Source organism: Zalophus californianus, chromosome 16 (assembly GCF_009762305.2).
Source record: "Zalophus californianus isolate mZalCal1 chromosome 16, mZalCal1.pri.v2, whole genome shotgun sequence".
Lineage (NCBI taxonomy): Eukaryota > Metazoa > Chordata > Mammalia > Carnivora > Otariidae > Zalophus > Zalophus californianus.
In genome coordinates this window covers 26,799,212-26,824,821 of record NC_045610.1, presented here as the reverse complement: position 1 = coordinate 26,824,821, position 25,610 = coordinate 26,799,212, and the positions used below count along the sequence as shown (strand labels likewise).

At 36.5% G+C, this 25,610-nt stretch overlaps 1 protein-coding gene and 1 pseudogene across 5 annotated transcripts in view; one reads left to right on the top strand and one right to left on the bottom strand.

Annotated features, from left to right (window-relative positions):
* VMP1 (vacuole membrane protein 1) overlaps positions 1-25,610 on the top strand; it is a 135,921-nt gene that overhangs the window by 62,393 nt on the left and 47,918 nt on the right. For all 5 annotated transcript variants that reach the window (XM_027624650.2, XM_027624649.2, XM_027624645.2 and 2 more), the window contains exon 7: positions 4,327-4,458. In XM_027624650.2, the coding sequence (XP_027480451.1) occupies positions 4,327-4,458 (132 nt within the window). The remainder of the gene's footprint in view (positions 1-4,326; positions 4,459-25,610) is intronic.
* Positions 5,739-6,647, bottom strand: LOC113939047 (annotated as a pseudogene).

Here is a 25,610-nt window from a genome sequence, read left to right as displayed (position 1 = left end):
ACTATCATTGTAAACGTACTGAATCAGTAAAATCATTAAAATACCAAGTACTTTCAATTATAACATAAAGACCAGGGTTACCCTCAGTTTCAACTTGTTCATATGGGTCTTAGGAGCACGCTAAAATGAATTGTTTGATATTGTTGATCGTTAGTTACTTTTTTTCATTTGCACCTTTTGATCTTCCACAGTTTGGCTGTATCACCAGTGCAAGGCTTCAAAATTTTTTTCACTCATGAATTCCAATAACAGTTATGTATCCAAGCACTGGAGATTCAGAGTGAGCAAAACTGAACAGTCTCTTACCCTCATGGAGCTTTACATTCTAGTGAGGGAAATAATTATCATGAAAAAAAGGTATAAGTAAATATCATGGGAAAATTATACATATAAATATGAAGGAGAAATCTGTATAACACAAAAATTTTCCCTAATTTGTGATTCAGGGAAGATTTCCATGAAGAAGCGATGTTTCAGTTCCAATCTAAGAATGATAAGGAGTAAAGCGGGACAGCAGGGCAGGGAAGAGAAGAGCATGTGTGTTGACTTTTAGATAAAGAGCATCACCCTTTAAAGTCATTTATTTGTTAAGTTCATGGTTAGAGGGTGTTCATTGTGGTAATATATGCATAATGTAAGTTTTACCATCTTAACAGTTTTTTTTTAAGATTGATTTATTTATTTTAGAGAGAGAGAGTAGGGGGATAATATCTATTCTACTTTCTGCCACTTTGAATATGTCTAATCTATATAAATGGAATCATATAACACTTGTTTTTCTGTGTCTGGCTTATTTCACTTAGCGTAATGCGTTCAAGTTTTGTACATGTTGTAGCACATGTCAGAACTTCATTCCTTCCCAAAGCCATTTTAAAACTGACCCAAGAGAAACTGGAAGCAAATCTTCTCTTTTATTTGCAAAACAGTCTTGATAATTCTACTAGAATTGTATAATTGTGTTTTTTTAAACATTGCTGTAAGAACCCTGAATTTCTCAGTGGTTTACCCTCCTAACTTCTGCTCTTTACCTCTGATTTATGTTTGTAATTGGAATATGTAATAGAAAAATGATTTTGTTTTAAAAAAGTATTAATACACAGATAATACAAAACTGTAATTTCTGAGAGTCAGCTTATGTAAAATTTTCTGCTCTCCAGATTTTTACCATTAAACTTATGATTCCCAACATGGAAAAGCAAAATGCTGCTGATTTGCTTTTGAATCCACTTGACAAAACTTTTTAAGAATTCAGGATCTTTCTCCTCCCCCAAATCTTTGAATAAAATTGACACTCCAGGGGTGCCTGGGTGGCTCAGTCGGGTAAGCATCTGTCTTAGGCTCAGTCTTGATCCCAGGGTCCTAGGATGGTGCTCCGCATTGAGCTCCCTGCTCAGTGGGAAGTCTGCTTCTCCCTCTTCCTCTGCTCCCCTGTTCCTGCTCTATCAATCGCTGTCTCTCTATCACAAATAAATAAATAAAATCTTTAAAAAAAAAATTGACATTCCAGGAAGATATATTCCTCTTGGTTTTGCATATTTTGTGCATGTTAAACTCTTTTCCAATTCAAGAAGCATGAACTTCAGGGTAACCAATTGATATGGAGCACATGGTTTTTAGAAGAGCTTTCTGAATTATTTCTTGACTAAAAACCATTTGTCTCTTTGTTTTGCAATAAGGAAGCCAGTTATTTCTTCCCCTTAATTAAACCTAGGCTGACAGTTTTTAGTGTTCCCCAGTTCTGTTTTGGTTTTTTGTTTTGATTTTGCAAGAATTATAAAATTGTTTTGTAAGAATCGTGAGATTATGGGACTGCAGTGTCTAATTTGAGATAAATGACTGAATAAGCTTTTATGTCCAGAATATAATGTGTTTGGGGGGACCTGTCTGGATGACTATATTTCTTTTATTTATTTATAAGCATAAAAAACAGAGTATTGACTCGTGATCACCATTCTTTTTTCTTGATAATGTGGGAAAACATGAGCAGAATTAAACTTTAACAATAAATACGTCAACCAAGTATAAGATAGTATGTAGCTCTTGATTTCATTTCAGTCCATTATTACTTCCTTTTTAGCTTTAAGGAAACTTGTCATGAGTTTGAATCATATGATTGCTTTCAGAACTATTGAATATTTGAGTTAACAGGTTTTAAGAGAAGTTCATGTTTTGAATAAAATTTTGCAAGTAATTTTTCTTCCCATTTTTTGTAAGGGGAAAAAATTTAAGTATAGAGAATTATATAATTAATTTAATATATTATCACCCAGCCTCAGCTAATATTAATTCCTCGCTAATATGATTTATCTATATCCTTTGTCACTTGGCTGTCAATTATCTTGAAGCATATCCTACATAACATATCACATTTCGTCTGTAAATATATCAGTCTTAGGACTTAAAAAACATTATCACACCTAAGAAAAATTAGGAATAGTCTCTTCAAATCAGTTACCCCATTCATGTTCAGATTTTTCTGATTGTGTTTATTTCCTTGTTTTTTGTTTCAAATTTATTTGTGGTTAAACTGAGTTGTTTGTCAAATATAGTTTCCCATAGTCTGGATTTTACTAATTGTATCCCAGTTGGCATAGTTCAAATATGTTTCTCTGTTCCCTGTGCTTCTTGTGAGTTGATAGTTAGATTGAGAGGCTTGAAAAAAAACTTTTTTTGACAAGAATACACTTCATAGTCTTGTGTATTTCTATCACAAGGAATTATAATGTCTGATTGTCTTTCTTTTTGTGATATCAGCACCATTGTTAAACAAGTTCATTATTTTATTAGGGGTTATAAACTGGGGGTATTTCAGGGGCGCCTGGGTGGCTCAGTTGGTTAAGCGACTGCCTTCAGCTCAGGTCATGATCCTGGAGTCCTGGGATCGAGTCCCACATCGGGCTCCCTGCTCAGCGGGGAGTCTGCTTCTCCCTCTGACCCTCTTCCCTCTTGTGCTCTCTGTCTCTCATTCTCTCCCTCTCAAATAAATAAATAAAATCTTTAAAAAAAAAAAACTGGGGGTATTCCAGTTACATCATTTTTTTCTTTAGTTATTGATTAGAATATTTTTATAAAGAGAAACCTCCTTTTCACCAATTTGGTTACCCTGAGATATCTTTCATATAGATAAGACAGGGTAAGTAATGGATCCTTTCCCTTTTTTTACCTGTTTTTTAAATAATAAATTGGTTCTCTCATATCCTCCAAAGTTGACTAATGTTAACTTTTTTTTGTTTAGGAAAATATGATTTGTGTTTTATTCATATATCCTTCGATGTATAGTCTCTCTTCCCTCTCATCTCTCTGTGTTCTTTAAGTATAGCCTGATTCTTTTGGCACTTAAGTATATTCTTTTTCAGAACTCTTGTTTCACATGTGAATAATGCAGTTTCATTTGGAGATTGTTGATTCCACACATCGGAATATAACACTGTGAACACAAAATGTTTGAATTTAATAATGTTCCTTGGGGATTCTTTTCAAGGCATTTGCTGACAAAGTCATAGTACAGAGTGAATAGAAAGACCTAAAATTGCTTCTGAGAATTACCAAAGCTTTTTCATTCACTATGACTCAAGGCGAAGGATGGTTCAAAGTTGAGAATTTTCCTAGAGACTGTGTACCTTTTACATTATTATCTCGTATTTAAGCCTTTTAAATCCAAACCAAGTTCCTGATTCTCTTACCTTTGTTTTCATCCTTTTGTCCTAAGCTGATTGAAAAAAAATTCTCTTCAAAAACAAGAATCCACAAAGTGACTGAAACATGAGTCACTCAATGTCCTGAGGAAATAAACATTTTTCCTGTGGTGAAAATTTATCCATCCTAATGTTGAGTTTTCAAGGGGCTTCCTGACCACGATTTGTTAAAAGTTTTAACTCTGCACAAAATCATGTTGTATTGAGATTAAAGCAACACCCTAAATACCAGACGATTCCTAGAAAAAAATTTTTTTTAGTATTTTATCTAACAGTTCTACTGGTGAATACTTATTACCAAATCATTTGAAAATTTGAAAAGCGGGGGGAAGCTGGCAAAATAACAGTGTAAGTAGAGATGCTAGAGAACTTAAAACATGAGTTTCATATCTGTAATGCACCAGGTACTGTATAAGAGTTCAGTGTATATTATCTTGCCTCGCATTGCATAGGTCAGTATTTTAGGACCAGGATTCACACTTGTGTTCTCTTGATTATGCAATATATGCTTTCCTCCCTAACACATGCATCTTAACATGCTTTTGGTGATATAGAAAAATACAGATTTGATCTGTTTAGTGTCACTGTGTTGGGAACAGAATCTCATGTGAGTCTTTGGTTTTGCACATAGGGTATCGGTACAGCAATTGGAGAGCTGCCTCCATATTTCATGGCCAGGGCAGCTCGCCTCTCAGGTGCTGAACCAGATGATGACGAGTATCAGGAATTCGAAGAAATGCTGGAACACGCAGAGACTGCACAAGTAAGAACAGTAGGGAAGAAAAACAAAACAGAATACTTGAATTATCCTTAAAGAAGTTGTGGCTAAGGTGAAATTATTAATAGTTACTTTGAAGAAGAAAACTGCCGGTGTAAAAATAAAAATACATGGTTTGGGATAGAATCTTCAGAAAAACTGAAATATAAAAGTGATTATAATCTTGATTTTAGAATAGAGAGATAGAGAAAGTCCACAAGACAGCTCAGACTAAGCTGAAACACCTGACCAGAAACCAGGGTAACATTTCTTTGTCCATTATGTGTTTTTAAGTATTATCAAGCAGACCACTAACTAAATAAGGGGGACAAGTAGGTGGGTCAGGCTATGAGTCCAAAACAGTCAAACTTCTGAATAAGTTTTTGAGAATAACATCAAAATAGTTTACCATGTTTAGAGGAAATTATTGGGGAACTCCTAATTAAGAAAGGACAATTACAAGGGTGCCTGGTCAGCTCAGTTGGTAGAGCATACAGCTCTTGATCTCAAGGTCATGAGTTTGAGCCCCACATTGAGGGTAGAGATTACTTAAAAAAAAAAGTTTTTGGGGACACCTGGCTGGCTCAGTCAGTAGAGCATGTGATTCTTGATCATCAGTTTGAGCCCCACATTGGGCGTAGAGATTACTTTAGGGGGAAAAAAATATATATCTATATCTATATATGTATATATACACACATACTTTTTTTTTTTTAAAGAAAGAAAGGACAATTACAATAAACTTATCCTTTAACAGTGGGGGGGGGGTAAAGGCTGAGGCCTTTATACCTGAGTATAAACTATATATCAACCTATATCTTAATGTTATAAAATAGATCTTTTATTCTTTGCAGGAAAATTCCTAAGAATATTAACTGATTGAGTCTCCATCTTGGGAATGACAGTAGCAATCAACATAGACAAAAATAAAATTTAAAAGAGATTTTTGAAAGATTATATATAAAATACATCTCCCAGGGCACCTGGGTGGTTCATTTGTTAAGCGTCTGCCTTAGGCTCATGTCATGATCCCAGGGTCCTGGGATCGAGCCCCACATTGGGCTCCCTGCTCCGTGGGAAGCCTGGTTCTCCCTCTCCCACTCCCCCTGCTTGTGTTCCCTCGCTCACTGTGTCTCTCTCTGTCAAATAAATAAAAATCTTTAAAAAAAAAAAAAATACATCTCCCTTCCCAGATTTGCTCATTAACGTATGAAATGAAATTGTTTGAAAAATTGTCTTATTGTTTTGTGTTTGTAAGTGCATGTGCCCACATAAGCACACACACATTTTTTTTTCCAAAAGCACTGTTTTTATTTATACAGAGTCCTAACCACTTCAGCGGCAGGGCAGGAGTGGGAGAGGTTCCTTTTTCAATCCAGGGGCCTCCATAATGTTGGTCTGTTGCTACCAAACACACAGGCAAGTGGCGTCATGGATTTGGTAAACTAACTACAATGTTTAGTCTCTCTCTGCTAGAGCAACAAGGTGAACATCAATCTCTGCTTCTGAAAGAATCCTGAATTTAGGATTTTCAACTGTAACTACTCCAACTTCTATTTCTGAAGGTTTAAAATCAATTGACAGAACAGTAGATAGGCATGTAATTGCAGTTTCCACTGTCTGTTCAAATGTCCAATCAAATTTTTCTTCACTTTTTTTTCAAGGAAGCTGGTTGACTCTGTTTAACTCCTACTGCAGTGGCTTTAAACCCACAGTAATAACCTGCAGGATCACACTTGTACACCTGAGGGCCTTGTTCTTCATCGATACCAATTAAAATCATAGAACAACCAAGAGGCCTCATTTCAGCATTCTGTATGTAGACCTGAGAAATATCAGCAATTCTTTTGCACAGCATGTCCACAGGAATCTCATAGCCATACTTGTATTTCCAATTAGCTGCCTCATAGTGTGCCCTCTGTACCTGGGATCTGCTGTCAGCTGTCATTTCCTGTCATCACACAGCCAATGTTTTCAGTTATCTTGAGTAAGTGAGTCACTGTGCTGGAATCCAATAATTTGTCAGGTACTTTCTTCTGTGTGACAATTACTGCACAGTCTTTCCCTCTGACAGCTACCGATGTAAGGCCACCCTGGTTAATAGCCTTAAAAGCATATTCTACTTGGTCGAGCCGGCCCTCGAGTGAAAAAATGGTAATGTGGTGGTCAAAACCAGCGCTGGAACCACGGGACATGTTGGCGCACCCACTACTCCAAGCACTGTCTCTGAGCCCGTAGCTCCCACACCAGGCGTACAAATCCCCCCGGAAGTTGCAACCACTCCACACACACACATTTTTATGAAGAATGAGTTCATAGTTTTCTTCTCAGTGGAATCTGAGACTCAAAAAACCACTACCCTCAATGGAAGAAAATACATATATATATATATATATATATGTATATATATATATTTATTTATTTATTTAAAATTTTTATTTATTAGAGGGTGAGAGAGCACAAGCACGGGGAGTAGTGGACAGAGAGGGAGAAGCAGGCTCCCCACTGAGCAGGGAGCCCGACGCGGGGGTCAATCCTAGGACCCTTAGATCATGACCTGAGCCAAAGGCAGACATTTAACCAGCTGAGCCACCCAGGCGCCCCAGAAAACATATTTTAATGACAGATGGGCTTTTTAAAAAAGCATTATTAGGTGGAAATCCACTAAGGATAGTTAATGGTTTTTAATTGAAAACAAAACTTTCAAATATGAATATAGAATAGCCAAATAACCAGATATAAAACAAATGAATCAAAGAGCTATGAGCATCTGCTCTGTGTGGAAAGAGACAACTTGGCCTTGGTATTTGCTTTGCCTTATCTATCAACCAGATACTGTGTCTCTTCTCCTCACATCATAATGCTTATATTAATGCTAATAATTTTTACTAATATAAACAACTTTTTAATTACTTTTAATGCGTTTTAAAACCCAGTATCTAATTTGTTTTGTTTTTTAAAGCCTTCACAAAGTTTTTTTTAAAGATTTTATTTATTTATTTGACAGAGAGAGAGTGCACAAACAGGGGGAGCAGCAGAGGGAGAGGGAGAAGCAGGCTTCCCGCAGAGCAGGGAGCCCAATGCGGGCCAGATCCCAGTACCCTGGGATCATGACCTGAGCCGAAAGCAGACGCCTAATGACTGAGCCACCCAGGCACCCCCCAGTATCTAATTTGACCGTTGTGTTAACTAAAGTAGTATGGAAAGGTACTATTCTAATTTTATAGAAAACTTCAGATCTAGAAGTTGCCGCCTCCCTAATGTTACACACTTAGAAGTAGAGCTAGAACCAGATCTCAGAATGCCAGCATTATTGGTATATTCCAACTACTGAAACCATGTCCATCCATAGACTAAATGGCTGAGGATCTTTAGTAGCAACAACCGATAACATCTGGAATTGTAATGTATGTCATTTAACATCTCAAAAACTTTTTTCATCTATATAAAATCAGCAAGCTAAAGTAGAACAAGTCTAGGATGCTTGTAGTTTTAAATTTTTATGCTGTATTTGGATGCCAAACAGGTATAAGTATTGTTCTCTGTTAAGTCAACTAATATATTGTCGTTGTTTTCCTTTTTTTTTTTTTTTTAACTTTTTGTTTCGGAAGTCATAGTTTTTTTCAATCCCTTCTCCCATCTTTTTTTTTTTTTAACTTTTTTTTAACATTTTTTTATTTATTTGACAGAGAAAAAGACAGCCAGAGAGGGAACACAAGCAGGGGGAGTGGTCAGAGGGAGAAGCAGGCTTCTCGCCGAGCAGGGAGCCCGATGCTGGGCTCGATCCCGGAACCCTGGGATCATGACCTGAGCCAAAGGCAGACAATTAATGACTGAGCCACCCAGGCACCCCTCCCTTCTTTCCCTTCTACCAGCTCTGTAAAACACCTTTCTATATCACTTTCCACTTGGTAACGCCTATAAACTATTATCAATTCTATTTTCTATCTTGGGAGTCCTCACTCAGGAGCTCCCACCCTCCCCCCTGCACTGCAATCTGGACTGTATTCTCTTGGATTCCCCCTGCACAATTGCTTCTTTTTCCATTTGGATCTCTTCTTTCTTTTGTTTTTGTTTGTTTTTATTTTTTTCAGTAATCTCTACCCCCAACATGGGACTCAAGCTCAATGACCCTAAGATCAAGAGTTGCATACTCGGGCTCCTGGGTGGCTCAGTTGGTTGGGCGACTGCCTTCGGCTCAGGTCATGATCCTGGAGTCCCGGGATCAAGTCCCGCATCGGGCTCCCTGCTCAGCAGGGAGTCTGCTTCTCCCTCTGACCCTCTTCCCTCTCGCGCTATCTCTCATTCTCTCTCTCTCTCTCAAATAAATAAATAAAATCTTTAAAAATTAAAAAAAAAAAAAAAAAAAAGAGTTGCATACTCTATTGACTGAGCCAGCCAGGCACCCCTTGTTTTCTTCTTTCTCGATTTACTCCTTCATTTTGGTTGAATACATTCTACCGTAGCTTCCTGAGAAAGAATGAGTAGATTTGGAAATTCTGAAAATGCTGTGTCCTTCATTCACACTTAATTAACTGAATGTAGTATACTAAATTGAACATCATTTTTTAACTTAGAATTTGGAAGTCATTGCTCAGTCGTCTTCAGACCTCTGGTATTGATATTGATGGGGCTAATGCTATCCTGACTCTTCTTCATAGGTAGTCTTTTTTGGTTGTCTTATTTTCTTTTCTAGATACTGTTAGATTCATTATCTGAGGTATGGGTCTTTAAGATTTTATTCCTCTTAATTTTTTTTTATCATTTTGTTCCTAATATTTATCACATCCTACTTTGTATGCAATTTCCTCAACTTTATCTTCTAACTCTAATATTAAAATGTTTTTCTACTGTCATATTTATTTTCAAAAAGTGATTTGCATTATATTTCCAAGAAATGGTTTCTTATCTTTTTTTTTTTTAAAGATTTTATTTATTTATCAGAGTGAGAGAGAGCACAAGCAGGGGAAACGGCAGGCAGAGGGAGAAGTAGGCTCCCCTGCTGGGGAAGGAGCCCTGTATGGGACTCGATCCCAGGACCCTGGGATCATGACCTGAGCTGAAGGCAGAAGCTTAACCGACTGAGCCACCCAGGTGTCCCAGTTTCTTATCTTTTTTTTTTTTTTTAAGATTTGTTTATTTTAGAGAGAGAGAGAGAGCATGCACATGAGTGTGAGCACGGAGGGAAGGGGCAGAAGGAGAAGGAGAGAGAGAATCTCAAGCAGCCTTGCTGCTGAGCATGGAGCCTGACACAGGACTCAGTCTCACAACCCTGGGATCATGACCTGAGCCAAAATCAAGAGTCAGACACTAAACCAACTGAGCCACCCAGGTTTCTTATGTTTTTGAAGATATTTCACTTCTTCAGGTTTTCTGTTACTCCAGGCATGATTTTTTCCATTGTTCTGCTTCCTCTTGGAAGCTTTCCTCCAAGCCTGGTGATCCTTATTTTTCTGCTTCTGTGTAAGAATAAGGCACATAAAAGCTGAATGGAAGCTCTGTGTGCGGAGGCAAATTGTAGAAGTGGCAGGCTGTCTTATTTATTGGAACCTCCAAGTATCAGTTTCTGTGTCTCTTTCATTTGGAATAATTCATTTTCTCTAAGTGATGGATCCTCCAATTTCTTGCTTGGGGAATATAAACTTTGTTGCTGACATTGTAAAGCTAGGCTACAGAAGTGGGGTTAGAGATTGCCATTTACCATATAGACTTATCATTTAACTCACTTGTGCTCAGACTATGGATACCTGCATAAACATGTCCTGAGCCCAGAGCCTTTGGTTCACTTTGTCTAGAGACTACACTTGATATCTTTTATGGGGCTAAGGGAAGTTGTCTGTGCTAAGTAGGGGTGGGACCTAGGAGTCTACTTATGCAGTCTCCTCGGGGAACCTGGGTGGCTCAGTCAGTTAAGTGTCTGACTCTTGATTTTGGCTCAGGTCATGATCTCAGGGTCGTGAGATCGAGCCCCGTGTCAGGCTCCACACTCAGTGAGGGGTCTGCTTCTCTCCGTCTCTCTCCTTCTTCCTCTGCCCCTCCCCCTACTCTGCTCTCTTTCTAAAATAAATAAATCTTAAAAAGTAAAATACAGTCTCCTTGGTTTTGGCCTTCCCCCAGCCTCTTTTGCAGTTCAGCTGAAGATCCTTTTTGGAGTTCTGTAATGCAGATCACTTCGCTTTTCCCTTGTCTTCATTAATGCTCATTACTTTCTTTTTTTTTTTTTAAAGATTTTATTCATTTATTTGACAGAAAGAGACACAGCGAGAGAGGGAACACAAGCAGGGGGAGTGGGAGAGGGAGAACCAGGCTTCCCGCGGAGCAGGGAGCCCAATGCGGGGCTCGATCCCAGGACCGTGGGGTCATGACCTGAGCCGAAGGCAGACGCTTAACAACTGAGCCACCCAGGCGCCCCCATTAATGGTCATTTAATCAAAGACAGAGTTCATGTTTATATTTTTTATTTTGGGGGGTTATTGTTAAGATAGGAGGTGTTCCAGCTCTCTATTTTGAGTAACAGACTACCTCAGTATTTACTGGTTTAAAACAAAAACATTTATAGTGCTCACATACATGAAATTTACTCAAAGTGGTTTGACTGTAAAATGGAGAATTTACTTTCAAGATGGTTTACTTACATGACTGACAAATTGATTCTGGCTGTTGGCTTGGAGTTCATTTGAACTGTTAGTTTGGGACCTCAAGTTACTCTTCGTGGAGATTCTTGGGCTTCCTCATATTATGGCACCTGAGTTCCAAAAACGTGTTCAGAACAAATTTAGGTGGAAGATGCAAGGTTTCTTATGATGTAACCTCAGAAATCCCAGTCACTTTGCCACATTTTGTTGGCCAAGTAAGTCACTAAAGCTAGCCCAAATTCAGAGAGGAAAATTAGGAGTAAGCAAGAATTTGCAGCCAACTCTAATCTACCACAGGGATGAAGGTCTTATTTGGTTATCTTAAAATGGAAACCTTCCTGTGATATCATTTTTAATAAAATAGAACATTGACAAACCAGAATTTCTTTATAGGAGGGGAATGGGATGGTAAATGATCTTGAATTTATATAATGTAAGAGGTTGTTGAAAAGAATTTAGACATATTTCCTTGAAAGGGGGAAATGATGAACTTATCAAATATCCAAAACTTGTCTCTCCTGTGGCAAGAGAATATAGTCATGCTGAGAAACTGAAGAGATAAACTTTGTCTTAGAATTAGTGGGTAGAGATTTTCTGAGGCCCACAAGGCTCAATATTAAAACAAAACAAAAAAACCCAGCTGCCCATCAGTTTTAACTGTGTACAAATGGAATTGCTATTTCAAAAAGAATGAATGCCTTATCTCTCTCTCTGATATCTTTCAGGGATCCATGCACAGCACTTCCTGCATTGTGTAAAATACTAACTGGATGACTCATTTCATTCTTTGCAAGTTTTTGATTCTAGGATTATAAATAATACATTTTGTAAACTTGTTACCATCTAAAAGCTCAACTTCTAAAAACTCAGATCTTCTAGAATTTGATGAAGTAAATTATGCTTCATCTTGTACATATGATTTGAGCTCTTGAAGACTTTTGAGTCTTGAAGGTACTTAATCTTTCTCTACCATTAAGGCAATAATCTTTTTTGTTCATCTGTTATGGCCCTGATTATTTTAGTTACTTTTTGACTGGATCTTCTCTAATTCAGCTTTGTTTGTTTTGAGTCGTGGAAACCAGCCTGCACACAATATTCTGATGGTTATGAGGTTTGGCTGCTTTCATTGTATAAAGCCAATAATTACAATCACTGTTTTGGGGTAAACTATTTCTTATTCCCTAATTTTATATCTGCTTATATTGAAAAATCAAGTAAGCAAAATGTGGACATTCTGTTTCATGTCCTTTAATCAGAAATTTTATATTCTTTATGAACATTTCATTTAAAATTTTTACCCAGAATTGCAGATATATGTACTATCAACCAATTATGCAGTCACACTAGAAAATAATTAAGTGAAATAATATGATAAAAGACTAATTCATCCCTGACAACTATTGATTTTCTTTCTGAGATCAATAAAACTATATGTAAGGCCCTTAAATGAAGTACCATAGTACCCCTCTGAAGTAGGGATATTTTTCCTGATTTGGACAGGAAGCACATTCAAGAACACACAGCCAGTGAATCTCAGAGCCAGCACCCAACCCAATTTACTTTTCTTTTTTTTAAAAGATTTTATTTATTTGTCAGAGAGAGAGCACAAGCAGGGGGAGCGGCAGGCAGAGGGAGAAGCAGGCTCCCCGCTGAGCAAGGAGCCCAATGCAGGACTTGATCCCAGGACGTTGGGATCATGACCTGAACCGAAGGCAGATGCTTAACCAACTGAGACACCCAGGTGTCCCCCAACACAATTTTCTGCCATCAAGATTAGTACTCTGCTTACTGTACTACAACATAGCAACATTTTCCTCTAGTTTAATGCAGTAAAAAGTGAACCAATTTAAAATTTTTTTCTTTCCCCTATACTTGATTTGATTTTTCTTTCTTTATAGCCTTTCAATGTTTTGTTTTGTTTTTTTTACAAGTTTTCATCAGTTTTGTGGCTTATTACAGATTTTAGCGTATGTGGGTATATTTATCCCTGTATACTTTTTCCCAGATTTAGACGAGGGGTTTTTGTGAGGGTTATAACTTATTTATTTTGCGATTATGGGGTGGGGGTACAATAGTTGGGGAGGGGACTGTTGCCAGTTTTCCACATTACAAATTATCTGAGAGAGTCCTCATGTTTTAATTCATTATTCAAAGAAGAGTTTCTAACTGTGGCATAGCAAAAATAAGTTTTTGTTTTGTTTGTTCTTGCTAACTCTGTGGACTATTACTATTACTATTACTGTGTCCAAGTAAGATTAATCAGCTGTTTTGATACACTTTTGTGACAAATTCTTGTTTTTGTTTTTAAGGCTTTCACTATGCAAATAAATTTATAACAATTTACAAGGATTTTTTGTCATTTTATTTGTAAATAGTGATCTTAAAAATATTTATCTTTTCAGTAACAAATTTGTTTTAGGCTCTTTGCTTCTGTTATTTTTCCAAATTTGCATATTTTAAAATTACATAAATGCTTAAAGTAATAGGACTGGAACATTCCGGAAGTAGTAAAAGCCCACATACCTACTTCCCAGAGAGGGATAATAATCACCACATTTTAGACTGTGTTCTTTGCATATATAACTTTTAAAAATAACTAGAATCATACCGTAAATATTAGTCTGAAGTTCCTTTTTCACATGTATGTCATAGACATTTGATACTGATTTTTAAAACTGTGTTACTACGAAGTGACACAGGTCATTGTGGAAAATTTATGTGTGTATTTAAAAATAATTCCTCTATCCTTCAGTCTGTTTTTCTAGAAGCATCTATAAGAGTGAATTGTATATTGCTTTGTGACTTGTTTTGGATATAAAAACATCCTAGGAACAAAAAATTTTCAGTGTCATCAAATATTTTCCATATCTTTGCTTTTTATAACAACTTTCTTTCTGGTTACAAAGTATGTTCATTGTATAACATGTTGAAAATATAGATAAACAAAAAAAAGAAAGAAAAAAACTTCATCTAACTGGTTCATTTACCCGTTTTTTATATTTAGTATATTTCTCACTTTCTTATTGATTGACATTTTTAAGGAGATTTCTTTTGTTATATGCTTCTATTTTTTTCCATATTGTTTATTGTGTGTTTTTATTATGTTTTACTTCTTGGATAAACAAGTTTACTTTTTAAAAAATTCTAATTTCTTAGACTTTCCCTTTTGGAGTAATGCCTAAAATTATCTTACTGAACCCTTATGATTATGTAGTGAATATTAGCCATATTTCCTTTTAGAATATTTATGGTTTGATTCTTCCATCTTTATTTATTAAAATATTTTTATCTATCATATAATGTAGAAATCTAACTTTCTCACCTTTAGGTAACTAGCTATTTATGTGACATTCCAGCATTTTCCCAGTGATATCAATATGTTAGTTTTGTCTTACAGTTTATTGTTATAAATTGCATATTATATTTTTGTAAATAGTTATTGGTATGTAAAAAGATACTATGTTTTTATTATTTGTTAAGCTGTAAATTTATTGACATCTTTTAGTTATATCTTTGTGATTTAAAAGTTTTTATAATATTCAGTTTCACAAGGATCCAGAAGTTTATCTGACTTTGGTGCTGGAATTTCCTCACAGATACATGTATTTTGTAAACCCCCAATTTGATAGGAGCACTAAAATATAGAAAAGTTGGATCAACTGTAGCTAAAACAGGAAATTAAGTAAAATGAATAACATGAGTGGGTATTTAAATTTTAAGATTGCCTGAGACTGAGGTAGAAAATGTGTTTTTTATTCATTTAGGTAAAGCCCTTTGATAGAATAAATTTATCAGCAGGAAGAGTGAAAAAAAAATACTTGGCTCTCATTGCTTTATCATGTGCTCTCCAACTAGGTTAAAGGGTGTATATGCTTTTACTAGGAAATTGTTACCAGGTAGCAATTTTACAGCCAAGTATTTGTGTAAATTCTAGTTTTGACTAATGGTTGGATTTTGTACCATAGATATTTTGAGGAGAATAAGAGATTACTAATACATTTATTTTAATTTGGATTCTTTATGGTACCTCATTTATTTTCATGAGTACAGTACTGAGATTAGGCAGTATTTTTCCACTAAACCAACTTCCTTTTGTTCTTGGCTTTCTATCATGTTTTCACTAGATGTCTGTGGGAGGTAGACGTGAATAAATTTAGCTTCCTATGACCTTGAACTATTCTAGCATAATTTATACAATATAAGTCTAGATAGCTGTTTATGTGCTTGATGGACTATTTCATGCAAGGGTTTTTTTTTATGATTTTATTTAAAGAGAGAGCATGTCCACGTGCAAGCAGAGGGAGGGGCAGAAGGAGAAGGAGAGAATCTCAAGCAGACTCTGTGCTGAGTGGGGAGCCCAACGTGGGGCTCAGTCTCATGACCCTGAGATCATAACCTGAGCCAAAATCAAGAGTCAGACGCTTAACTGAGCCACCGAGGCACCCCTCATGCGAAGTTTAATTGTTCTCTTTATGATACTCTTTTTCTTCTTTGTTCCTGATTTCTGTTAATGATGTCACCATCCTCATAGTCACAGTCAAAACTGAGTCATCTGCCTCCCTCCTTGCTTCCCATATCCATTCTTCAAAGCCTGTTGACTCTACCTCCTCAATATCTTCATATCTGCCCTCTCTGGTTCAGATCTTTACCAACCTCTTCCCTGAACATTTCCAGTGGCTTCCTAATAGGTCTCCTCTTTACTAGTTTTTCCTCTCCAATCTATTTCCTGAACAAAGCAACAAAAATAACTTTCTGAAAAAATACCTCTGGTCATGAAACTTTGCTGCTCAAAAATCTTCCTAATCCCCAGAAATTGTTTCTTGCTATAACTTTCTTGTGTCATCTTCTACCTTCATTTAAAACTTTATGCACTTTCTGGGGTACCTGGCTAGTTCAGTTGGTAAAGCATGTGACTCTTGATCTTGGGCTGGTGAGCTCAAGCCCCACATTGGGAATAGAGTTTCCTTTTAAAAAATAGAATAAAATAAAAATTAAAAGTATTTTTTAAAAATAAAACTATTTATGGACTTTTCCTATCTCTCCCAGGAGTCTATAAACTCCTTGAGAGGAGACCACAAAAATTATTTGCAACAACACCTGCCTGGTCTTGCACATACTACTCATGTGGTAGATAATTTGAATAAACTAAGACATATCGAGAGAGAAAATGTACGTTACATGAAACACGTTCACTTAATAGTCTCCACTACCAAGTAAAATGTAAACTGCAGTGAACACAGGTCATTTATATAAGAAAGACTGAATTGTTCTGCATCTTTAATAGTCATCTGAGAACAACACTTGAATATAGGAAACATCAGTAGTTAAATGACTTATAAATTTTCAATTCACATTAAGTAAAAGAAGATTCATAAAATTCCGTATTTTAGAAACAACCTGGAATTTCTTGTAGCAACTTGTTTATTCTGTAGGCCACATAGCCAAAGAGGAAAATTAGAAACATTAGGAAAAAAAAGTTTGAAAAATAAAGTAACCTATTCACTTGATGTATCATAAAAGATTAGAGCAATAGGAAATGGGAGCATGGGGGTGGTTGTGGTATTTTTGTGTTTAAAGCTTACACAATAGAGCAAGAATGTTGTACATATTTACTTGGAAGAATATGGTTTGAATAAGTTTGCTTTCCTAAACACCATCTGTCCAAGTGACCTAGCTACTTGGATTCTTTTGCCCAAAATAGGAGGTTGCTGACTGTGTGAAATTTACTGTTTCTTATTATTCCTAAAGGAAATTGATAATTAAGGTAGAAGTAAGAAATTTAATTTTCTTAAAACTTTATCTGTTAAGAGAATGCAGTTTTTTTCCTCCGTTATTATATTGATTAGCTTTTCTGTTGAGTGTAAATCATGAGTCTGTACACCATCTTAGGTTAAGTATTTCCTCAAAGGCAGTTTTATAATTTCTGGATTTAATCTTATTTTAAGGGATCATGTTTTTAGCTTCTGTTTAGGACTGCAGTATGTACATTGATTAATATTTGCCACTTAATCTGATTTTTTGAAGCTAAACCCCCAAATTAAGTTTAAATGCTAATATCTTGGGACGCCTGGATGGCTCAGTTGTTAAGTGTCTGCCTTTGGCTCGGGTCATGGTCCCAGGGTCCTGGGATTGAGCCCCGCATCGGGCTCCCTGCTCCGCGGGAAGCCTGCTTCTTCCTCTCCCACTCCCCCTACTTGTGTTCCCTCTCTCACTGTGTCTCTCTCTGTCAAATAAATAAAATCTTAAAAAAATAAAAATAAAAATAAAAAAATAAATGCTAATATCTTTTATCTTACTAGTTGGTATTAAATATTATTTAAGGCCCAAAAAACTTTTTTTTTAGGTTAATAAGATCCTTTCCTATTCAGAAATTTCAGCTTATTTACTTATTTTTTTAGTGAAAACACATTCTTATGGCTGGTACATTTCTCTTTATGCAGTAGACTAGATTACCCAGTGAACATCCCCCAAAGTGCAAGATGATAATTAAAGGTTCTTTTGACACTCTTTTGGTGATGATAGAATATGTGTTTGAACATTTGAGTTAGAGACTTTGGGAAAGCATTTAATAATGATTATTTATACACTCACTAAAGTGCTTTAACATTCCTTTGATGCTATTCTCTGTTAAGCACATTTTCCTGTGAAGTGTTTGTAGTTGCCCATACCATATCAATGCCTGCTGGTTTTTCCCCCTGTGAACTGTCTGTTCCTTTACATACAGAGATTTATGAAAGAGTTCATGGTGTGGATGACTTGAAAGCCAACAGGACTATTTTCGTATACTTTAGTGCCAGTTGAACACTCTGGGTGTCAGTTGTTGCTGGGACCTGTTTTTGACTCTGTCGAACCTTTACTGGCTGTGGTTTGTCTGGCCATCACATGACTTCTCTGAAAATTCCCCCTCCCCTTCATTTCCAGTAAACTGTTCGAGTAGGAGTGAGTCAGAGTGAAACCAGCTTCCCTGTAACCACAGGGCTTGTTAAAGAATTTGTCAACGTGGACTCTAGAGGGTTTGCATTAAGCTTTGCAGTAACAGCTATGGTTTGTGTTGCGTCAGGACTTCCACAGAAAAGCTTCCTGCTCTCAAGATCTTTTCCTTGTTTGCAAGGGGTTAAACTGATCAACTTTACCATAATGAACAGTAGAGACACATGTTAAACACATTTCTTTATCCTTTAAAGGCGTGTCAGAGCTACCAGGGTTGACTGTAGTTTCTCTTTTTCAGAATCAACCACACCCAACAACTTTAGTTTGAGACAGGCCTGCTAGATCTTCTTTCAGGCTGGCTCATGATTTTACCACAAAGTACCATCAAGATTAAGCAATTTTAAGTGGTCTCTTTTGAAGGATTCCTTTGCAGGATATTGCGACTGCTAGCACATTTAACTTTGGTATACAAAGGTCACTTGCATTAGGCTCAATGAGAAAAGGTAGCACTTGAAATAGTTCTATAGTTGTAGTTTCTAAGCACACACACTTAGCATGTTTTATATGGAATTCTTAATGCCTCATTTGCTTTCTCAGGAAACTTTTACTTTACTTTGAACTCTTTTCTCACCATCCCACTCCCAGACTTTTAATCCTTATTTGTTTTCTGAGTCTTCTCTATTTCTTTAACCCATTTTTATAGTAGTATTAACTAACTGACAGTCATTGCGGCTTGATTCAAGTTCCTGAATGAATGGCCACTGGGAAACTTATCTACTCATTGTGCATTCCTGAATCCATTTGTTTTTACATGTGCATTTCTGTATTTAACCATGTCATCTCAGCCAGACTTTTCTTTTAAAAATAAATTTAATGAATACATTTAAATCCAACCTCCTAAAAATCATTTTTATTCTGCTTACTTTTTTGGTAACAAAATAAATTTCGAGAAAACAAGTGGTAGAAAATATTGAGCTAGTTATTCGTCACAGGAAAGAATACAGAATAGTGGAAGTTTGAAATTGTTACATTCTAGCAATGCTTACTAACTCTCAATGGTCACATTAAAATAGAAAAAAATTTTCTTTTGATGAAAGAGCACTTGTCATTGAATCTAGATTTTAAAATGAAAATAAGAGGTTAATGTAGCCTAGTCATTAGCAAAGCATAGTAAGTCATAAATGTTTAAGATTTTTCTTGTTAGTTTGCTTTGGATATTGGAGTAGAATATAGTTTTGTTTTCTGTCTGCTTTGTTTTTTTCATTAGCACACCTATACAGATATGGGGGGAAAATTAGCAGTGGGTAGGCATTAGGTTACCTTTGTTAAACTAATTTAAAGATTTTTTTTCAGGCTATCTTTCAAACACCTTTTGTAAAATGCCTTTGGAAAGGCCTCTTTCATTGAAACGTGGACCAACAGACGATGTATGCTATGGTTTTGCTCATGAGTTTGCAAATCAGCAACATGGGAATACAAACTCACCTTCTGTTATACCTGCTGAGTGCGCCCAGGGGTCTTGGCTGAAGATCAGAGTTTAATGCCAGACATGCGGACAGTAGAATAATTATTATGCTCATTTCCTATTACAAAAGGTGTTGTTGTTGTTTTTAAGATTTTATTTATTTGAGAGAGAGCACAAGAGTCGAGCACAGGGGAGGGGCAGAGGGAGAGGAAGAAGCGCCAACTCCCCTCCGAGCACGGACCCTTCGGCAGCCCTCCCAGGACCCTGGGATCTTGACCTGAGCTGGAAGCAGATGCTTAACTGACTGAGCTACCCAGATGCCCCACAAAAGATTTTTTGTTTCTAATTAGCCAAGGTGTTCGGTTTGTCATTATAGATCTGTAGTTCTCTCTTACTGAGTATTTAAGGAAATTTCTCCTGGTTGAGTGTTCTTCCCATTTTCCTGTCTTGGAAATGTAAAAACCTGACTGCAGTGGTTTTAAACTCAAGCACTAGGATAACAGGAAGAGAGCATGGTGATTAATTCAGTGCTCCCCTCAAAAGTATGCATGTACTCTAGACTTCTCTGTCTCCTTCCCTGATAAAGGTCTGCATCAACTAATCAAAACCTATAAAAATTTGTGTGTTTACTACTTCTTGAGGTAAAAACTTCAGTAAGTTCATAGCCTGTTATTAAAGTAGTGCTGCCATTCGTTGGTTTTAAATTTGCCTCTCCCACATTATAAAGGGTGCCACCCTTGTTCTAGCATTATAAGATTGTTTTAACACTTCCCCTTTCCTCTTTTCACAACTCTATAGATTTCTGTTGGTTCCCTTTTCAGCCTTTCTAGAGAAAGTAACAATTTACTTTTTATATCTAACAGCCCCTAAAAGTCTTTGATCCCTTTTTTTCCCCCATGACTCTTTATCTAATTCTTTTATATCTTATGAAGTTATCAGATCTGCACATGATTTTCTAAGGGCATTACTATACTCATGTTTTTTCAGATTTCTACAACTATTGTCCTTTTGCCAATGCATTTTGCTGATGTTTTTAATAAATTGTTTACTTCAATAAACCATTTACTTGGGAGACTACTCCCAGTTCCCTTTTCTTTGTTCATAATGTAAAACTCTTATAACCCATCATTTTATATTTAAATAATTTTTCCCTAAATGTGTTATCTAACTATGGTCTACATTGTTGCATTTCTTCTTGATCAAGCTCACATGATCTTTCAGTTTATTGTCATGAATTTGGCATTTCTTACTTTAAAATTTTAATTTCAGCTGTAAATTTGGAACTTAAACTCTTTGATCCTTTTGCCAGGACCATTTATAAATTTGTTAAGCAAAATTGGTTCTATCTTAGGGAAGAATCCCACTATTTACATGTCTTATATAATAGAGAAGATCCCATTTATCTTTATTCTTTGTTTTCAGTCTCTTAAGTTTCCTGTCCCTGGTAGTTTTGTAAATTCCATACTGACTTTGTTTTCATAGCTTTGGATGTTTAAGTGAAGTTCATCTCAACTACTTTTACTTTTTTCCATCCAGAACCTAGTATTGTTGTCTTACTTACATAGCAGGTTGTCATATGCTTTTTGTTTTCTCAATTCCAGTTTGAATTTGGAAATAAACATTATTCATTAATTACTTGTAACCAAAATAGAATCAATTATAAAGTGCTAAAAATGAAGGGTGACTTTCTACCCCAGCATCCAACTAAAACTTGGTAAATACCCTTTCTGGTGAGACATGAGGAGATCACATGAGGAGATACTGACTTCAGACTGGAAAAAGAGAGAAGAAAAGTAAAGTGCATGATTTGTATAATGTGTCATTTCTAGTAAATCTTGCATACTCAGACATTTTCCCTGAGTGTCTAGAGCACTGTTGTTCTTGAACTGCAGAGTCTGTTTTTATTTCAAATAGAGGCTAGGCAGGCACTGATAAGAATGGATGCCTGCCTGCCTTCCTAAGAAATACCATATGGTTTCTTTTTTTTTTTTTAAGTTTACTTATTTTTTTTTTAGTAATCTCTACGCCCAGTGTGGGGCTTGAACCCATGACTCTGAGATCAAGAGTAGCACGCTCTTCCGATGAAGCTTGTCAGGCACCACCTTTTTTTTTTTTTTTTTTTGGAGAGAGAGAGAGAACAGGTGCCTCTGAGCCAGGGGAAGGGGCAGAGGGAGAGAATCTCAAGTAGATTCCACGCTGAGTGCAGAACCCTAAATGGGGCTCAGTCTCACAACCCTGAGATCATGACCTGAGCTAAAATCCAGAGTCACTTGCCCAACCGACTAAGCCATCCTGGTGCCCCTCAAGTTTTTATTTAGATTCCAGTTAGTTAACACACAGTGTAATATTAGTTTCAGGTATACAATGTAGTGATTCAGCACTTACATACAACACCTGGTGCTCATCACTACAGGTGCACTCCTTAATCCCCTTCATCTATTTAACTCATCTCCCTACACCTCTCCTGTCTGGTAACCATTAGTTTGTTCTCTGTAGTTAAGAATCTGTTTCTTGATTTGCCTCTTTATTTTCCCCCTTTGCTCATTTGTTTCTTCAATTCCACATATGAGTGAAATCATATTTGTCTTTCTCTGACTTATTTCACTTAGCATAATACTCTAGCTCCATCCATGCCATTGCAAATAGCAAGATTTCTTTCTTTCTTTCTTTTTAAAGCATTTATTTATTTGGGACACCTGGGTGGCTCGGTCGGTTGAGCGTCTGCCTTCAGCTCAGGTCATGATCCCGGGGTCCTGGGATCGAGTTCCACATCAGGCTCCCTGCTCAGGGGGGAGCCTGCTTCTCTCTCTCCCTCTGCCTGCCGCTCGCCCTGCTTGTGTGTGCGCTGTCTCTCCCCCGACAGATAATTAAAACATTTATTTATTTGTCAGGCGGGGAGAGAGTGAGAAAGCGAGGAAGCACAAGCAGGGGAAGCGGCAGGCAGAGGGAGAAGTGGACTCCCCGCTGAGCAAGGAGCCCAATGCGAGATGCCAGGATACTGGGATCATGATCTAAGCCAAAGGCAGACGCTTAACCAACTGAGCCACCCAGGCGTCCGAATTTCATTCTTTTTTTATGGCTGAGTAATATTCCGTATGGTTTCTTTTCAACACAAACCTAAGCAGGGAGAAAGAAATAGAGGAAAAGGAAGCAGCAGATACTGATCAATTTAAATGTGGGTAACTTGGACTTCAATTTTAATTTGACTGAACTATGTAAAGGAAGAAAAAAGTACTGTATGCTTATCTGAACTTCTAAAAATACTTCTCTGCTTTTTATCTAACAATGTTAACAAATGCTGATGATCAGCCCCTGAGAAAGCCTCCTGAAATGTTACTTCTTCCATCTTGTCTTTCCTTCTAGACTACTCACAAGATATTTTATGTCTAACAGATTATTTTTGAGTTTTAAGATTAGTAATCGTAGGGAGATAACCATTACAAGTGTAAATAACTGAAGAATTACCTCTTATTTTCTGGAGACAAGAATATGTTGATTAAGAACTAGCATTCAGGAGTAGTAATTTTTTTTTTTTAAGATTTTATTTTTAAGTAATCTCTACACCTAACATGGGGCTTGAACTCACAACCACGAGATCAAGAGTTGTGTGGTCTACAACTGAGCCAGTCAGGTGCTCCTAGGAATAATAATCTTATCCATTGCTACTCTCTTATGAAGGAGGCTTTGGTAAACTAATTGGTGGCATTACAAAACAGATTTGATAAATTTTCAGTTCTTACTGCATTTCCTTCCTTCCCTTCTTCCTGCTTTACAGCCCTCTTCCTTCCTTGATATTAACATGTTGCTTTTCTCTTTTTGTAATTAAAAACAAAACAAAACAAAAACCTCATATCCCCTCAGTTGTAAGATTGCACTATAACTGAGCTCATCATAATGTCAACAAAGAATTCTGACAAGATACTTTATTTCATTGGGTCTCAGGTTTTTTTTAATCTTTTGACAGTTACTGTGTAATTTAACTTTGGTCTATAATTTTTCCCATAATCAGTTTTATCTCTTATTTATCATGGTGATAGATACTATTTCACCATTTTATAGAAAAGCTGAAGAAACTGTGGCTCAGGAAACTTTTTTATTTTTTATTTTTTTAAAGATTTTATTTATTTATTTGACAGAGACACAGTGAGAGAGGGAAGACAAGCAGGGGGAGTGGGAGAGGGAGAAGCAGGCTTCCCGCAGAGCAGGGAGCCCAAAGCGGGGCTTGATCCCAGGACCCTGAGATCACGACCTGAGCTGAAGGCAGACGCTTAACCGACTGAGCCACCCAGGCGCCCCAGGAAACTTTAAAGACAGTATGATCAGTGCTCTATCATTTTGACGTCACGTGAGCTCTGTAGAATTAGTGTTTGTATTGTTTCTCTAAGTACTTTTTCATCTTTTCTGTTTTTCTTGTTCTCCTTTGCATTGTAGGTTTCCTGAGTCATTCATCATCTCTCTTTGCTTTTTCTACCAATTACTATCCCCCTCCCATATACACACATTAAATTTTCACAATATGCAATCTAATAAAAGTACCGTAAGTAATAGAAATATATGAATATGAGCAGGAACAAAAACTGAATTTTCTTTTCAGATTTCTAGAGGACCTAGTTTTTTAGTACTTATTTAGTTAACTAGTGGCCAAAATAAGTATTTCTTATTGTTTCAAAGAATACACAGATCTTCTTTGCTTGTGTTCAGTTTTCATTGATTTTGATGGATGTGAGATATATTTTATATATAATTTCTTCTTTTTTAAAGGGGAAAAGATGGTTTTTATTTTATGTTTTTCTAATTTATTTTTAATGTGCCAGAGAAAAGGAAATCTTAGTCCCAGTTTTAGATAATAACAAAAGCAAGCAATAGTAATTCTAGCTAGATAATCCAATACTGTTTTTATAATCATTTGTCTTTCATTCTCTAAAAAATTAGTGTCCTGGATGGGATATGAAGAAGACAGGACAACTGTTTGCTCATTACACATTGGAGTACACAGATTTCTTATATTTATCATTTACAGTATCGATTTTTGCCACATCTGTGAAACAGCTGTACCCTTAGTCCCTTCTTTTATTTTTCCATTTTAACTATTGAATTATTTTTTATTTTTTTAAAGATTTTATTTATTTATTCATGAGAGACAGAGGAGGAGAGAGAGAGAGGGAGAGAGAAAGAGAGAGAGAGAGAGAGAGAGAGAAGCAGAGGGAGAAGCAGGCTCCCAAGGAACAGGGAGCCCGATGCGGGGCTCAATCCCAGGACCCTGGGATCATGACCTGAGCCGAAGGCAGATGCTCAACCATCTGAGCCACCCAGGCACCCTTGAATTATTTTTTTAAAAATTGAAATATAATTGACACATAAAATTGTATTCATTTCAGGTATACAACATAATGATCTGATATATATACATGTTGCAAAATGATTACCACAATAAGTTTAGTTAATATCCATCACCATACATAGTTACAATTTTTTTCCTGTGATGAGAACTTTCAAGATCTACTCTCTCTTAGCAACTTATAAATTTCCAACTATACAATACAGTATTGTTAACTATGTCATCATGCAGTATACATTCCCAGAATTTATTTATCTTATAACTGAAAGCTGGCATCATTTCACCACTGTCACCCACTGCTTCTCCCCCCTGCCTCTAGCAACTACCAATCTTTTCTCCATATCTGTTACTTTGGGGCTTTAAAAATATTCCGCATATAAATAAGATTATACAGTATTTGTCTTTCTGTGTCTTATTTCACTTAGCACCCTCAAGGTCCATCTGTGTTGTTGCACATGGGAGGATTTCCTTCTTTTTAAATGGCTGACTAATATTTCAGGGTGTGTTTGTGTGTGTGTGTGTGTGTGTGTGTGTGTGTGTGTGTGTGTGTATATGTGTATTTCCCACATTTTCTTTATTCAACCATCAGTGGACACTTAATGTGGACTAAGTGTCAACCAACAGTGGACACTGTTTCCATGTCTTGGCTATTATAATAATGCTGCAGTAAACCTGGGGGATGCAGATATTTTTTCAAGATATTGGTTGTCTCCTTTAGATTAATACCCAGAAGTGGAATTGCTGGATCATATAATTGTTCTATTTTTAATTTTTGAGGACTCTCCATAGT